The sequence below is a fragment of the Thamnophis sirtalis genome, unplaced genomic scaffold, assembly GCF_051295495.1.
Source record: "Thamnophis sirtalis isolate CommonGarterSnake01/CBP01778 unplaced genomic scaffold, rThaSir2_p1.2 scaffold_2, whole genome shotgun sequence".
Classification (NCBI taxonomy): Eukaryota; Metazoa; Chordata; class Lepidosauria; order Squamata; family Natricidae; genus Thamnophis; species Thamnophis sirtalis.
Genome location: NW_028261382.1, coordinates 49,502,305 through 49,519,891, shown reverse-complemented (window position 1 = coordinate 49,519,891; position 17,587 = coordinate 49,502,305). Strand labels below are relative to the sequence as shown.

At 48.0% G+C, this 17,587-nt stretch overlaps 1 protein-coding gene across 1 annotated transcript in view; it reads left to right on the top strand.

Annotated features, from left to right (window-relative positions):
• The first annotated feature begins 2,662 nt into the window (after positions 1 to 2,662).
• Positions 2,663 to 17,587, top strand: part of PPP2R5B (protein phosphatase 2 regulatory subunit B'beta) — a 44,183-nt gene continuing 29,258 nt past the window's right edge. Inside the window, exon 1 of the mRNA XM_087705398.1 lies at positions 2,663 to 3,846. Within this exon, the coding sequence (XP_087561524.1) occupies positions 3,648 to 3,846 (199 nt within the window). The 5' untranslated portion in view covers positions 2,663 to 3,647. The remainder of the gene's footprint in view (positions 3,847 to 17,587) is intronic.

Sequence of the window (17,587 nt, the reverse complement as noted above, 5' to 3'; positions counted from 1 at the left end):
CTCCTTGTTTCCAGGTTGAATCTCTCCTTGGTCAGTTTCCATCCATTCTTCCTTCTCTGGCCTTCAAAGGTGCTATGGAGAACAACTTGACCCCCTTCCTCCTCTCTGTGGCAGCCCCTCAAATATTGGAAGATGCTCTCTTGTCTCCCCTGGTCCTTCTCTTCACTTGTCCTGCCACAGTTGTTAATCAAATTATTGCAGCTGTTAAATTAGTCACCCGGTCATTAAGTGAATCTGGCTTCCCCATTGACTTGGCTTGTCAGAAGGTCACAAAAGGGGACACTGCAACCATCATAAATATGAACCAATTGCCAAGCATCCAAATTTTGATCGGGTGACCATGGGAATGCTGCTCGGGTCGTAAGTGTGAAAAACGGATACAAGTCACTTTTTCTGGTGCCGTTGTAACTTCGGTCACTAAATGAACTGTTGTAAGTCGAGGACTGCCTATATTCTGCTGCCTAGTGCTGATGACTTGAGCCTGGCAGCTGAAGCTCCCCATTTTGTTCCAGACAATTTCTGGAATATATTGTTCCTGGTATTGATTTTTGCTGCCGTAATTCTCCAGCCACTGGTATCCGAATATAGATCTTTTTAACATTCATATTTTATTGTGTTTGCTCATCTAGGTGAAATGTTAATAAATATATATTGCTTGTTTGTGTATGGCATGCCGTACGCTAAATAAATTAATCCACAGGCGTAGTTGCTACAATGCCTAAGTAGGAAAAGAAGCAAGCAAATGTTTTAACTATCTCTTGCAGTGTCATCCTCAAAGATTCCGGGTGGGAAAATGAGGTCCCTTTTACGACGGGCTCAGGAATTCTGGGAGTTGAAGTCCACAAGTCATAAAGGGAGTCATCATGGATTAAGAGAGTTGGAAGGGACCTTGTAGGTCATCTAGTCCAACCCCCGCCATAATTTAGAGGTCTCTTTGATTCTTGCTTATATTGCTTTTTCAACTATACTGCAGATTAAGACTGTTTTTTCCCCCCTAAATTATTGGCTGGGACTGCAACTCCCAGAATTCTGAGCTGGGACTACAACTCCCATGATTCCTAGCCTGGAGAGATGCGACTTGGGAATTGCAGTCCTCGACTGGAGGCTGTGAGTGAGAAGGCCATAGATAGTCCTCCGCTTACAACCATTCGTTTAATGGCCAAACAGTAGTGAAAACAGGTGACATGCGGCCGTTGTTCACACTTACGACCCACTGCAGCATTCACGTGATTGGGATTCGGATGCTTGGCAATTGACTCATAGTTACAACACCTGCAGCGTCCTGGGGGGGTCATGGGATCCCAGGGGAAGTGAATCTGGGAAGCCAGATTCACTTAACGACCATGTGACTAGCTTAACGGCAGTGATGTACGTAATAAATGTGGCCGGGAAAGTTCGTATAAATGTGGCAAAACTCCCTGAACCAATGTCTTGCTGGACAAAATGAATTTTGGGCTCGATTGTGGTCGTAAGTCGGGGACTAGCTATATACTATCGGTTGCACAGGTCATGATTCTGTGATTTTTCCAAGGGGGGGGGGTTGCAACACCTTTGGCTGGGGAGGATGGGTAATGCAGATGGACTGCCCCAGAGGAGCCCGTGGGACCGGCTGGGGAAGGTGAGTGTTGTAGGTGGATGCCGAGAGCAGCCTTGTGGGATTGGCTGGGGAGGATGGGTGATGTTGCTGGATGCCCTGACAACAGTCCCATGGGATCGGATGGGGAGGATGGGTGCTATAGCTGCAGGCCCAGAAAACAGCACCATGGGAACAGCTGCGGAGGATGGGGGATGCAGCTGCATGCCCCAAAGAGCAGCGCCATGGGATCAGCTGGGGAGGATGCGTCCTGCAGCCGGATGCCTAGAGGAGCCCCATGGGATCGGCTGGGGAGGATGGGTCCTGCAGCCGGATGCCTAGAGGACCCCCATGGGATCGGCTGGGGAGGATGGGTCCTGCAGCCGGATGCCTAGAGGGGCCCCATGGGATCGGCTGGGGAGGATGGGTCCTGCAGCCGGATGCCTAGAGGGGCCCCATGGGATCGGATGGGGAGGATGGGTCCTGCAGCCGGATGCCTAGAGGGGCCCCATGGGATCGGCTGGGGAGGATGGGTCCTGCAGCCGGATGCCTAGAGGGGCCCCATGGGATCGGCTGGGGAGGATGGGTCCTGCAGCCGGATGCCTAGAGGAGCCCCATGGGATCGGCTGGGGAGGATGGGTCCTGCAGCCGGATGCCTAGAGGAGCCCCATGGGATCGGCTGGGGAGGATGGGTCCTGCAGCCGGATGCCTAGAGGAGCCCCATGGGATGGGATGGGGAGGATGGGTGATGCAGCTGGATGCCTAGAAGAGTCCCATGGGATCGGCTGGGGAGGATGGGTGATGCAGCTGGACGCCTAGAGGAGTCCCATGGGATTGGCTGGGGAGGATGGGTCCTGCAGCCGGACTCCCAGTTGAGGACGGGCGCTTCTCCCTTCCCTCCCTCTCTCTCTCTCTCTCTCTCTCTCTCTCTGGGAGGGGCGGCGATGACATCACCTCTGCCGGAGCCTGACGCAGCTTCTATTTTTAGGCGGCCAATGGGAGGGACCGCGCAGGGGTCACGTGAGCGCGGGGCAGGTGGCTGAGCCGGGAAAGGCGCGGGCGCGCGCACGCGGGTGGAAGGAGGGGGGGGCAGGAGAGGGAGAGCGAGCCGGCGCCAGAGCGGCGCGCGCGTGCCCGACCGCCCGACTCCTGGGCTCCGTTGCCGCCTTCGCTGGTTTTGCTGCCGCCGCCGCCGCCGCCACCGCTACTGCTGCGACGCCCGCCGGGAGCCTCGCTCCGCACCTGCCCGCACCTGCCGGGGCTACGGGCGTCGCCTCCTCCGCCGCCTTCCCCGCGGCTGCTGCTGCTGCTGCTGCTGCTGGTCCCCCTGGGAAGGGGAAGGTCCGCGCCCCGCTCGGCTGATGCCTCCTTGAAGCTCGCCCGGCTGGGAGGAGGAGGAGGAGAAGCGGAGCCGCCTTGACCTTGCTGGGACAACCTGTTGGCCGCCTCTGGCAGGCGGAGGAAGAGGAAGGAAGGAGGGAGGAGGAGGGGGGGTCTCTGCTCTGCCGCCAGGCCGCTGCCCCACCGGTGAAGCCCCTTCATCCCTCTATCCATCCCTCCATTCATCCCTTCATCCATCCATCCTTCCATCCCTCATCCCTCTATCCATCCCTCCATCCATCCCTCATCCCTCTATCCATCCCTCCATTCTTCCCTCATCCCTCTATCCATCCCTCCATTCATCCCTCTATTCATTCCTCCCTCCATCCCTTCATCTATCCCTCCATCCCTCCCCTTCCAAAGGGTCTTCCCGCAGCCCCCTCTTGATGGGGAGGGGGTCCTGAGCCGGATGCCCAGACGGCCTGCAGCCCCCCTCCTCCCCTAATGTGACCCACTGCTGAGGACTCTGCTCACCTGCATCCTCCCTACCACCTCTACACACACCTGAGATTGGCAAGGAGCCAGACTGGGACTTGCGCCCCCCTCTCCCCTCCTCCGCCTTCCCTTCCCCAGGACAGGGGGATGGGGCTGCCGCTGCTGCATCCGGAGGGGATGCCCGACGCCCCCCTGCGAGATTAAGCAAAGCCGGACATCATCGCTTAAAACGGACGGACAGGCTGTCCCGCTTAACGACATGGAGACCAAAATCCCTCCGGCCGTCACGCCGACCAGCCCTTCGTCCCCTGGGTTGTCCCCGGTGCCTCCGCCGGATAAAGTGGACGGATTCTCCCGCCGGTCGCTCCGCCGGTCCCGCCAGAGACGGTCGCACAGTTCCTCCCAGTTCCGGTACCAGAGCAACCAGCAGGAGCTCACGCCTCTCCCACTGCTGAAAGGTAGGGCTGGGGAAGGAGTGGGGGGGGCTGGTTGGTCTGCTGGACTTTGGATCCTCGCCCCATGAATTGGGGCTTGGTCAGATGCCCCTCCTGGGTGCCAGTTTGATGCCTTGAGGCAGCCTTGCCAAGCTGTGTCCGGAGAGCCCTCCCCCCCCCCTCCGAGACAGGCCAAATAGGAGAGAGAACAGAATTGGAAGGGACCTTGGAGGTCATCTAGTTCAACCCCCTGCTCAAAACTAGACCGCTTCCCAAAACGAATCCTGCATTGGCTCTGCAGAACTTGGCCGAATAAACTGTGGCTTGCTTATTTCTGAGACCCCCTTGAAGGTCCAGTAGCTTGTTAATGTTGGCTTGTGCTGTACAGTTTTGGGTTGTTTCATAAAGTAAAACTGCGGGTAATTTATATTTTTCCTACGTTAATCCTGCCTCTATTCTTTTTTTTACAAATGGAAGGCAAGGGGGTTGGACTACAAGACCTCCAAGGTCCCTTCCAACCTTATTATCCTAGGTTCTAAGGCAGCAAGCATGCCTAAACGCTCCTCCTATTTTCCCCACAACAGCCCTGCGAGGTGGGCTGGGCAGAGAGAGAAGGACTGGTTCAAAGCAACCCAGCTGGCTTTTGGGCCTAGAGACGGGACTAGAACTCCCTGTCTCCTGGTTATCTGCAGGCAATAAATAAACAAACCAGAGCTATTCATTTGACAACTTTATTTATGTATTAGGGTGTATTTTTACTTCCTCCGTTCCTTCCTTCCTTCCTTTATTCCTTCTTTCCTTCCTCCATTCCTTCCTTCCTTCCTCTATTCCTTTCTTCCTCTGTTCCTCCCTCCCTCTATTTTTTCCTTCCTTCCTTCCTCCCTCTATCCTTCCTTCCTTCCTCCATTCCCTTCCTCCCTCTATTCCTTCCTTCCTTTCTTCCTTCCTCCCTCTATCCTTCCTTCCTTCCTTTCTCCATTCCCTTCCTCCCTCTATTCCTTCCTTCCTTTATCCCTCTATTCCTTCCTTCCTCTGTTCCTTCCTCCCTCTATTCCTTCCTTCTTTCCTCTATTCCTTCCTTCCTCTATTCCTTCCTTCCTCCATTCCTTCCTTCCTTCCTCTGTTCCTTCCTTCCTCCCTCTATTCCTTCCTTCCTCTAGTCCTTCCTTCCTCTATTCCTTTCTTCCTTCCTCTATTTTTATCCTGCTTTTATTACTGTATAAGTAATTGGAGGCAGAAATATCTAATTCAGGTGGTCCTCGAGTTACAACTGTTCATTTAGCGACCGTTCAGTTATAACGGCCCTGAAAAGCGGGACATAGGACTGTGACGTGACCATTATTCAGAGTTACAACCCTTTGCAGCATTCCCCCATGGTCATATGGTCAAAATTCAGAGGCTCGGCCACTGACTCATATTAATGACCGTTGCAGTTCCCCTGGTTCATGTCAGTCCCTCTTTTGCGACCTTCTGACCAGCAAAGTTAGTGGGGGAGACGGATTCACTTAACAACCAGGGTGACTAACTGAACAGCGGCAGCGATTCACTTAGCAACGGAGGCAAGAAAGGTCGTAAAATGGGGCAACGCTTGCTGAAATGTCTCGCTTAATAACATAAATGTTGGGTTCCATTGTGGTCGTAAGTCGAGGACTACATGTAGCCCCTCCTCCTCCTCTTCCCCCAATGGAGATTTCCACTTTGTGTTTTTAAAGCTCTCCTGGTGGGGAGATGTTGCCGGAATAATCTGCAATTCAGTAGCTGATGGGATCCATCTTCCCTCTTCACCAATTACAGGTCGTCCTCGACTTACGACGGTTCATTGAGTGACCGTTCCAAGTTACCATGGCCCTGAAAAAAAGTGTCTTAGGAGTGACCGAAGCTTATCACACAACCGTTTCCTCATTCCTGTGGTCGCGCGACTCAAAATTCAGGCCCTGGGCAACTGACTCATCATTATGACGGTCGCAGTGTCCCCGGGGTCACGTGGGGTCCCCTTTTCGCAAGCAAAGTCCACGGGGGAAGTCAGAATCACGGTCTAACTTGACAGCTCCAGTGATTCACTTAACGACTGTGGCAAGGAAAGTCGTAGAATGGGGCAATGGAAAATAGCAATAGCGCTTTGACTTCACAGTGCTTTCTCGCCCTCTAAGCGGTTTGCAGAGTCAGCCCCTTGCCCCCAACAATCTGGGTCCTCGTTTTATCGATCTTGGAAGGACAGAAGTGTGAGTCGACCTTGAGCTGGTCAGGATTGAACTGCTGGCAGTGGGCAGAGTTAGCCTGCAATGCTGCATTCTAAAAGGAAGGAAGGAAGGAAGGAAGGAAGGAAGGAAGGAAGGAAGGAAGGAAGGAAGGAAGGAAGGAGAAATAGCAATAACAGACTTATATCCCACTTCACAGTGCTTTACAGCCCGCTCTAAGCGGTTTACAGAGTCAGCCCCTTGCCCCCAACAATTAGGATCGAACTGCTGGCAAGGGGCAGAGGTAGCCTGCAATACTGCCTTCTAGCAGGAAGTAAGGAAGGAAAAATAGCAATAGCACTTAGACTTATATCCCACTTCACAGTGCTTTCCAGCCCTCTCTAAGCGGTTTACAAAGTCAGTCTCTTCCTCATTTTACCAACTTTGGAGGTATGGAAGGCTGAGTCAACCTTGAGCGGGTCAGGATCAAACTACTGGCAGTCAGCAGAATTAGCCTGCAAATACTGCATTGTGCCCACTGGGAAGGGAAGGCGGGAGGGAGGAAAAATAACAATAGCCCTTAGACTTATATCCCGCTTCACAGTGCTTTCCAGCCCCCTCTAAGCGGTTTACAGAGTCAGCCTCTTACCCCCAACAATCTGGGTCCTCATTTTACCCACCTCAGAAGGACAGAAGGTGAGTTCGACCTTATTAAGTCGAACTCACTTAACAAAATGTTTCTCTTAGCAACATAAATTTTGGCCTCCATCGTGGTGCCCAAAATTTATTAACTTAAAATTATTCACTTTACTTAAAAATTAAGTGAACAACAATTGTAGTGCCAATTGCTAGGTTTTTTTTTAAGTGCCTTAGTGAAGTATGTTAGAACATAGAAACATAGGACTGGAAGGGACCTCAGAGGTCTTTCAGTCCAACCTCCTTGCCTTGCATCGGACGAATGGTTACCCAGTTATTTTTGAAAAAATTGAGTGATGGAGACCCCACACCTTCTTGGAGGAAAGCTGTTCCCACTGCCAGGAATTTCCTCCTTAGTTCTAGGTTGCTTCTCTCCTTGATTAGTTTCCATCCGTTGTTTCTTCTGCTGCCGTCTGGTGCTTTGGCGAATAGCTTGACTCCCTCTTCTTTGGGAGAAGATATCTCTTTTAAACACGTAATGTTGTATGTCATAGTTATAGGCATTATCTTCAAATATTGGAAGATGCTCTCCTGTCTCCCCTGGTCCTTCTCCTCCCTAGACTAGCCAGGCCCAGTTCCTGCAACCGTTCTTCGTATGTTTTAGCCTCCAGTCCCCTCATCATCCTGGTTGCTCTTCTCTGCACCCTTTCTGGAATCTCAAGATCCTTTACAGATTAACAGAGTTAGAAGGGACCTTGTAGATCATCTAGTCCAACCCCCTGCCCAAGCAGGAGCCCCTACACCATTTCTATCCAGTCTCTTCTTGAAAGCTTCCAGGGATGAAGCTCCCACAACTTCTGAAGGCAACTTCTGTTCCATGGGTTGATTGTTCTTCCTGTCAGGAAATTCCTCCTTATTTCTAGGTTGAATCTCTCCTTGGTCAGTTTCCATCCATTATTCCTTCTCTGGCCTTCAGGAACTTTGGAGAATAGCTTGACCCCCTCCTCCTCTCTGGGGCAGCCCCTCAAATATTGGAAGATGCTTTCCTGTCTCCCCTGGTCCTTCTCTTCCCTAGACCAGCCAGGCCCAGTTCCTGCAACCGTTCATCGGATGTTTCAGCCTCCAGTCCCTTAATCATCTTTATTGCTCTTCTTTCCAGAGTCTTAATATCTTGTTTTAACAAAGTCTCAGTATGGCTCTGATTCAGCTACTAAAATAGATTTTTTTTAGGAAGGCAGCCTCTGAAACCTAGTTTTGGATAGCTTCATTCTTAGGAGAAACTTTCAAGAGTGGGACATCCGTTTTGCCTACAAGGGTTAGCTTCGCACAACGCTGTCGTCTAGGCTCAAAATGAAGTAGGGGGCTTTTTGATTCAGTGCATTTAGGAAGATTAACCTTTGATTTAGCCCGTTGTGTGAAACAGCCGTCAGGCTCGTATGAATGCAGCAATCGTGGTAACCAGAGTTTAGCATGTTGTGTGAAGGCAGCCAAGAAATTCCAACTCCCTCTTTTGACAGGATTCAGGAAAAGATGTTGAGGAAGTGCCTGATTTATTGGAGAGTCCAGAATCCTGCAGCCACACCGCTTAGGTTGGGCGAACAACCGGCAGAAATTGATAACACAACTTTGGCATTTTTGAGATGGGCATTAAATTAGTGAGCGCCGTAAAAGATTCGGAGGCCTTGATGCTTCCTGTGAAAAGGATCAGCCCGTAAGTAGGTGACAAAGGTAATCCTCATTGTGCAGCTCTCGTGAATGGATAATTTTAGAATAGAACAGAATAGAACAGAATAGAGAATTGGATAGAATAGAACAGAATAGAACAGAACAGAACAAAATAGAATAAAATAGAGAATTGGATAGAATGGAATAGAACAGAATAGAATAAAATAAAATAGAGAATTGGATAGAATGGAATAGAATAGAGAATTGGATAGAATAGAACAGAACGGAACAGAATAAAATAAAATAGAGAATTGGATAGAATGGAATAAAATAGAGAATTGGATAGAATAGAACAGAATAGAACAGAACAGAACAAAATAGAATAAAATAGAGAAGTGGATAGAATGGAATAGAACAGAATAGAATAAAATAAAATAGAGAATTGGATAGAATGGAATAGAATAGAGAATTGGATAGAATAGAACAGAATGGAACAGAATAAAATAAAATAGAGAATTGGATAGAATGGAATAGAATAGAGAATTGGATAGAATAGAACAGAATGGAACAGAATAAAATAGAATAAAATAGAGAATTGGATAGAACAGAATAGAATAAAATAAAATAGAGAATTCGATAGAATGGAATAGAATAGAGAATTGGATAGAATAGAACAGAACAAAATAGAATAAAATAGAGAATCGGATAGAATAGAATAGAATAGAGAATTGGATAGAACAGAATAGAATAAAATGAAGAATTGGATAGAATGGAATAGAATAGAGAATTGGATAGAATAGAACAGAACGGAAGAGAATAAAATAGAGAATTGGATAGAATAGAATAGAGAATTGGATGGAATAGAATAAAATAAAATAGAGAATTGGATAGGATAGGATAGGATAGAGGAATAGAATAGAATAGAATAGGAATATAACATATAGAATAAAATAGAGTTGGGAGGGACCTTGGAGGTCTTCTAGTCCAACCCCCTGTCTAGGCAGGAAATCCTATACCATTTCAGAGAGATGGCTATCCAACATCTTCTTAAAGACTTCCAGTGTTGGGGCATTCAGAACCTCTGGAGGCAATTTCTGTTCCACTGATTAATTGTTCTAACTGTCAGGAAATTTCTCCTTAGTTCTAAGTTGCTTCTCTCCTTGATTAGTTTCCCCCCTTTGCTTCTTGTCCTGCCCTCAGGTGCCTTGGAGAACAGCTTGACTCCCTCTTCTTTGGGGCAGCCCCTGAGATATTGGAAGACTGCTATCATGCCTCCCCTAGTCCTTCTTTTCATCAGACTAGACATACCCAGTTCCTGCAACCATTCTTTTATTGGGGCTTCCCCTAGGGAGATGTCTTGATTTAATGCCGCTTCCTGGGTCACAATCTTGAGAAGGTGGGTAAGAGAGGGGATGGCTGAGAAATCTTGGGTCAGAGTTCGGATCCTGGGGGAATAAAAACCTTAAATTATAGGTGTGTTTGCAGGAACTGGCCAGCTCGCATCTCGCATTTTCTCCAGCATCTTCTTACTTAAGGGAATATTTTCTAAGGCTCCTCCTGGGAGGAAGGCAGGGATTTGGCTAGGATGGGGGGGGGGGGGATGCCGTTATCGATTGCTAGTAAAAACGATAGGAAGGCAATCATTTTACTGATGGTCTCCTGGCCGAAACGCAAACCTTAATGATTGCTAAACAGCCGAAGAGCCATTAAAACTCATGACGTGTTTCAAAGAAAGGGCCGGGCGGATCAGGAAGAAATAACAAGGCTTACTAGCTATAAAAGAATTAAAAAAGCAAAGTAGCCACACATTTTAACACACACACACACACACACCACTCTAGAGCCATGCCCCACCCCAGCTGAACAATGATGTCAAAGGAGGATTCCATTGCCACAAAGTATTTTTTTTTAAAAAAAAAAAAATGAGAGAAACTTAAGAAAACATTTTGTGTTTTTTGGAGGCTGGAAGAAAAAAAACAAAAGGGAAATCAGAGGCTCCCCAAAGACCAAGAAACCCAAATGTGAAAAAGCAGATTTTTTTTCACCATTAAACCTTCCTCCTGTCTGTCTATTCATCTATCCATCCGTCTGTCCGTCTTTCTATTCTCCCTGTCCTTCTTTCCTTCCTCTATTCCTTCCTCCTTTCCTTTCTCTATTCCTTCCTTCCTACCTTCCTCTGTTCCTTCCTTCGCCTACTCCTTCCTCTATTCCTTCCTTCCTCTTTCTTCCTCCCTCCCTCCCTTCCTCCCGTCCTTCCTTCCTTCCTCTATTCCTTCCTTCCTACCTTCCTCTGTTCCTTCCTTCGCCTATTCCTTCCTTCCTCTATTTCTTCCTCCCTCCCTCCCATCCTTCCTTTCTCTATTCCTTCCTTCCTCTATTCCTTCCTTCCTCTATTCCTTCTTTCCTCTATTCCTTCCTCCATTCCTTCCTTCCTCTATTCCTTCCTACCTTCCTCTAATCTTTCATTTGCCTATTCCTTCCTTCCTGCCTCTATTCATTCCTTCCTCTATTTCTTCCTTCCTCCCGTCCTTCCTTCCTTCCTCTATTCCTTCCTTCCTACCTTCCTCTGTTCCTTCCTTCGCCTATTCCTTCCTTCCTCTATTCCTTCCTTCCTCTATTTCTTCCTTCCTCCCTCCCTCCCATCCTTCCTTTCTCTATTCCTTCCTACCTTCCTCTATTCCTTCGTTTGCATATTCCTTCCTTCCTTCCTCTATTCCTTCCTTCCTCTATTTCTTCCTCCCTCCCTTCCATCCTTCTTCCTCTATTCCTTCCTCCCTTCCTTCCTCTATTCCTTCCTCTATTCTTTCTTTCCTTCTTCCTTCCTTCCTTTCTTCTTTCCTTCCGTCCACTGTATATTTATCACCTGTCTGTCGGCATTTATCTACCTATCTACCTATTCTATTTATTCATCCATCTTCTATCGCCCATCCTTCATTTGTCTGTTCCCTCTCCCTCCTTCCCTCTCTCTCAGTATAGGTATTGCCCATCTGGCTGATAGAGTGACTCTGGGCAACTGCGTACCATTAAAGCTGTCCATCCTTCTCTCTTCCATCTTTGTCCAAGCCGGTGCTCTTCCTGAGGGGAGTCCGGTCTCCATCATCCTGACCCAGAAAAGCAGCTGGGAGCTTCTGAAATTTGAAATCAAGCAAATTGGGGTTTGGGGAAGGCCAGGTAAACAAAGCAGGCCTGGCTGGGGAATTCTGGGAGTTGAAGTCCATCCCTGATCACAGTTGAGGAGCATTGGCAGATGGGGTGCTGGGGTTATCCAGCTCTGCCTCCTGGGCTTAATAAATAAGAATATGTTTAGGGTTGAAATGAGGCGTTTTGCGTGTTCTCTGACCTTGGTGGGTTTTCTTGCAGGCGTTTCAGGACCCAGTGAGGGAACATCATCAGTGCTAGTAGGGAGTATGGCTTGCAGGGGGAGGAGGGGGAGGAAGAGGATTGTGGGGTGCTGGGAGCTCACTGAGCTTGGTTGCTTTCTTGCAGACTTTCATTAGCCGTGCACTGATTTCATTACGTATTTTGGTAATGAAACGTCTGCAAGAAAACAACCAAGCTCGAGAGCACCCAGCACCCCCACAATCCTCCTCTTCCTCCTTTTCCACAAACCCCACCCCCTTCTAGCACTGATGATGTTCCCTAGTTGGGTCATGAAACGCCTGCAAGGAAACCACCAAGCTCAGAAAGCACCAAGGACGCCACCATCCTCCACCTCCTCTTTCTCCCTCTCTTTCTCCTTTTTCTCCTTCTATCTTTCTCCTCCTTCCCCCCTGCTAAGTCCTCAAGAGAGCACCAAGGGCCTCAAAGTCCTATTTCCCCATCTCCTTCCCTTCTTCCTCCTCTCCTTCTCCTCTCCTCCTCCATTCTGCAAGCCCTGCTCCCTTCTAGCACTGATGATGTTACCCAGTTTGACTAATGAAAGGCCTGCAAAAAAACAACCAAACTCAGAGAGGACTAAGGACCACTTCCTGCTTCCTGGGCCTTTTCCACGAGAAGCCAACTGAAATCATGGCGGGCTCCCTCCCTCCCTCTTCCTCCCTCTCTCTCCCTCCCTCTCTCCCTCCCCCCTCCCTCCCTCCCCCCTCTCCCTCCCTCCCTTTCTCTCTCCCTCCCTCCCTCCCTTTCTCTCTCCCTCCCTCTCCCTCTCTCATTCTCTCCCTCCCTCTCTCCCCCTCTCCCTCTGTTTCTCCCTCTCTCTCCCTTCTCTTTCTCCCTCTACCTCCCTTCTCCCTCTCCCTCCCTCTCTCTCCCCCCTCCCCCCTCCCTCCCTCTTTTTCCTCTCTTTCTCCCTTTCTCTCTCCCTCCCTCTCCCTCTCTCATTCTCTCCCTCCCTCTCCCTCTCTCATTCTTTCCCTCTCTCTTTCTCCCTCTCTCCCTTCCTCTTTCTCCCTCTCCCTCCCTTCCCCCTCTCTCTCCCTCTCTCTCCTCCCTCCCTCTCCCTCTTTCTTCCTCTCTCCCTCCCTCTCTCCCTCCCTCCCTTTCTCTCTCCCTCCCTCCCTCCCTCTCTCTCTCTCTTTCTCCTTCTCCCCCTCCCTCCCTTCCCCCTCTCTCCCTCTCTCTCCCCCCTCCCTCCCCCTCTCTCCCTCTTTCTTCCTCTCTCTCCCTCTCTCTCTCCCTCCCCCCTCTCTCTCCCTCCCTTTCTCTCTCCCTCCCTCTCTCTCATTCTCACCCTCCCTCTCTGCCGATAGGTGCATTTAGTTCCTTCTCCAGATGTGACCTCAGATCTCCCGAGATTCCTTGCCGAAGGAACACGGTCATATTGCGAAGGTCACCTGATGCTGCCAGGTCCCTCCTGGCTCCTGGATGCTTGGAGTTTCATCTCCTCCACATCAGCCATCAGCCTCCCAGCTGCCATGGTTACAGTTCCCGGGGGGGGGAGCGCTGCCAAGAGTGGCTTGGTGCCCCCAAGGGGCATCGCGGTGAATGGAGAAGAAGGCAGGAGATAGTGCCAACATGCCCACAGCGCCTCCGTCACCACCAGCCTTCTGCTGTTTGGGCCATTCCTGACAGGATTCCTGGCTCCGAATGGCCGCGGGCGATGGGCGGAGGAGGGCAGCTCCTTGGCATCCATGCCATGGCTGCCCTGGGACCGCAGCTCTTTCCCTCTGCCAACTCTGGTAGGGGGCTCTAATCCAAAAATGTGCAGAGAAGAGCAACTCAGATGATTTTTTTTCAATAAATATTTTTATTGTTCATTTTTCTTTATAATGCATCGGCATTTCCACTTTTGCAGCGATAGAGTATTGGCCCTTATCTAGTCCTTTTTGAGTATACTTAGTTTTATATCCCCTGATGATAACCAATATTCTCTTAATCATACATTTATAATATCTTTTAAACACGTAATGGTGTACCTCATAGTTATAGGCATTATTTTCATAATTGTACCATAGCATTCTATATATTTATCTCTCTCCTTTCCCCCTCTCTCCTTCTTTCTCCTTTTCTCCTCTCCCCTCTTTCTCCACTTCCCTCTCTTCTACTCCTCTCCCCTCATCCATTTCCTTCTCTCCTTTTCCCTCTCTTCTTCCTTCTCCTTCTCCTCTCCCCTCTTCTCTCTCTCCTTCCCTCTCCTTCCCTCTCTCCTATTCCTCTCCCCATGTCCATTTCCTTCTCTCCCTTCCCTTCTTCCTTCTCCTCTTCTCTCCCCTCTTCCCCACTTCCTTCTCCTTCCATCTCTCCTACTCCTCTCCCCTCGTCCATTTCCTTCTCTCCTTTCCCCTCTTTACTTCCTTCTCCTTCCTTCCCGAGGTGGCTCAGTGGTTAAATGCAGCACTGCAGGCTACTTCAGCTGATTGCAGTTCTGCAGTTTGGCTGTTCAAATCTCACCGGCTCAGGGTTGACTCAGCCTTCCATCCTTCCGAGGTGGGTAAAATGAGGACCCGGATTGTTGTTGGGGGCAATATGCCGACTCTGTAAACCGCTTAGAGAGGGCTGAAAGCCCAATGAAGCGGTATATAAGTCTAACTGCTATTGCTATTGCTATTCTCCTTTCTTCTCCCCTCTTCTCTCTCTACTTCCCTCACCTCCCCGCTCTCCTATTTCTCTCCCCTCATCCATTTCCTTCTCTCCTTTCCCCTCTCTCCTTTCCCTTCTCTCCTTTCCTCTTCTTCCTTCCTTCTCCTTCTCCTCCTTCCTCCTCCTCTTCTCCTCTCCCCTCTTCTCCGCTTCCCTCTCCTTCCCTCTCCCCTACTTTTCTCTCCTTGTTCAACTAAGGTGATTAAAGGCCAGGAGACTAAAACATTTGAAGAACAATTGCAGGATTTGGGTTTGTCCAGTCTAAAGAAAAGAAGAATTAAGGGGGAACACGATAGCAGCCTTCCAGTATTTTTGGGGCTGCCACAAAGAAGGAGGAGTCAATTCATCTTCCAGAAGGCAGGACAAGAAACAACAGATGGAAACTAATCAAGGAGAGAAGCAAGGAGAGAAATTTTCTTAATAATGAGAACAATTAACCAGTGGGACAGCTTGTCACAAGAAGTTGTGGATGCTCCAACACTGGGATTTTTTAAGAAAAGACTGGACAGCCACTTGTCTGAAATAGTATAAGCTCTCCTGCTTGAGCAGGGGGCTGGACTAGAAGACCTCCAAGGTCCCTTCCAACTCTGCTGGTTAAATGGCAGCAGAATTATCCTATTGGAGGGGGGAGGGGGGATGTTTTGATATGTGGGGGAGCAATCCTTTTGGCTGCAATTAATGAATTTACAGTAATAACATCCTTCGGTCCGTGAAAAGCAAGTTTATTTTCCATCGATTGTTTTGAGCTGGTCCAAGGCGCTGCCTTGCACTAAATAAAAATATAGATGAGCAATTTGTGAACCTGTAGAAGTTGTTCACTTCGTTTTCTGGTCATTGACAAGCTAGCAAAGATACTGGGAGAATAGTTTAGATCTGTGTTTCTCTACCATGGCCACGGGAAGACGTGTGGACTTCAACTCCCAGAATTCCCCAGCCAGCTAAGCTGGCTGGGGAATTCTGGGAGTTGAAATCCACACGTCTTCCAAGTGGCCAAAATTGAGAAACATTGTTCCGAATGTACAAACGTTTAATGAAAAAGGGGTGTCCTCCTTTGTCTATTGTTTAGGGGAAATATTTTTTTATCTATACTAGCTCAAAGGGTCATTGTTGTTTTTTTTAGGTTTTTATCAGGACCAAAGAAAATCAGAAGTTTCCTTTTGTTTTTTCCCCCCACACAAATGGAGAGTTTTCTCCATGTGACTCCCTAATTTTCCCGACCTTTCCTTCTTTTCTTTTTTTCCTTTTTTTTATTCCCTTGTTTGTGTTTTCATGCTTTTCTGAAACTTAGTAAACTTTTGGGGGCGAGAAAGGGAAAAAAAATGATCTAGGAAAAGTTAGAAGTGATTTAACGTATCCTTCCTTTGTCCTCAATTTTAGATGGATGGAAGGAAGGAAGGAAGGATGGATGGATGGATGGATGGATGGATAGACAGATAATAGATAGATAGATAGATAGATAGATAGATAGATAGATAGATAGATAGAGATAGATAGATAGATAGATAGATAGATAGATAGATAGATAGATAGATAGATAGATAGATAGATAGATAGATAGATAGATATAGATGGTAGGTAGGTAGGTAGGTAGGTAGGTAGGTAGGTAGGTAGGTAGGTAGGTAGGTAGATAGATGATAGATAGATAGATAGATAGATAGATAGATAGATAGATAGATAGATAGATAGATAGATAGATAGATAGATATAGATGATAGGTAGGTAGGTAGGTAGGTAGATGGATGATTGATAGATAGATGGATGGATGGATGGATGATAGATAGATCTGAGTTGGCGCAGTGGTTAAATGCAGCACTGCAGGCTACTTCAGCTGACTGCAGTTCTGCAGTTTGGCTGTTCAAATCTCACCGGCTCAGGGTTGACTCAGCCTTCCATCCTTCCGAGGTGCGTAAAATGAGGACCCGGATTGTTGTTGGGGGCAATATGCTGTCTCTGTAAACCGCTTAGAGAGGGCTGAAAGCCCTATGAAGCGGTATATAAGTCTAACTGCTATTGCGATAGATAGATAGATAGATAGATAGATAGATAGATAGATAGATAGATAGATGATAGATAGATAGATAGATAGATAGATAGATAGATAGATAGATAGATAGATAGATAGATAGATAGATAGATGATATAGATATCTTAATTCTGTAAGGCCCAACCCTTGGTCTGTAAAGAGTTCAGAGAATCAAAATTGGTATCAGAGCTGGAAGGGACCTTGGAGGTCTTCTAGTCCAGCCCCCTGCTGGAGCAGGAGACGCAAACCATTTCAGACAAGTGGCTGTCCAGTCTTTTCTTAAAAACTTCCAGTGATGGAGTACCCACAACTTCTAGTGGCAAGCAGTTCCACTGGTTCATTGTCCTCACTGTCAGAAAGTTTCTCCTCAATTCCAGGTTGCTTCTCTCCTTGATTAGAATAGAATAGAATAGAGTAGAATAGAATAGAGTAGAATAGAATAGTAGAGTTGGAAGGGACCTTGGAGGTCTTCTAGTCCAATCCCCTGCTTAGGCAGGAAACCCTACACCACTTCAGACAAATTGATATCCAGCATCTTCTTAAAAAGGTCCATTGTTGGGGCATTCACAACTTCTGGAGGCAAGTTGTTTCACTGATTAATTGTCCTCACTGTCAGGAAATTTCTCCTAAGTTTGCTTCTCTCCTTGATTTCCACCCATTGCTTCTTGTTCTGCCCTCAGGTGCTTTGGAGAATAGCTTGACTCCCTCTTCTTTGGGGCAGCCCCTCAAATACTGGAATGCTGCTATCATGCCTTCCCTTGGTCCTTCTTTTCTCTAAACTAGCCATATCCAAATCCTGCAATCGTTCTTCATATGTTTTAGTCTCCAGGCCTTCAATCATCTTAGTGGCTCTTCTCTGCACATTTTCCCGAATTTTTGACCTCTTATTTGTAACGTGGGGACCAAAACTGGTTGCAGGAGTCCAGGTGTGGCCTTACTAAGGCTTCATCAAGCGGTACTAACACTTCACGTGATTTTGATTCTATGCCTCTGTTTAATCCAACCAAGGATTGTATTAGCTTTTTTAGCTGCCTCCGCACACAGCTAGCTTATGTTTTAAGATCCAGAACCAAACTCCAACCGCATATACATGGGATGTGCATAAAACTACATATTTCCCCTGCTCCGTGGAACTGGTCCCCGTGCCCAAAAGATTGGGGCAAGATTTTTTTTATTAAAAAAACCATGAGCGAGTGTGGTGGCCGTAGACATTTTCCTGAATAAATCAACGAGAACAAACTGTTTT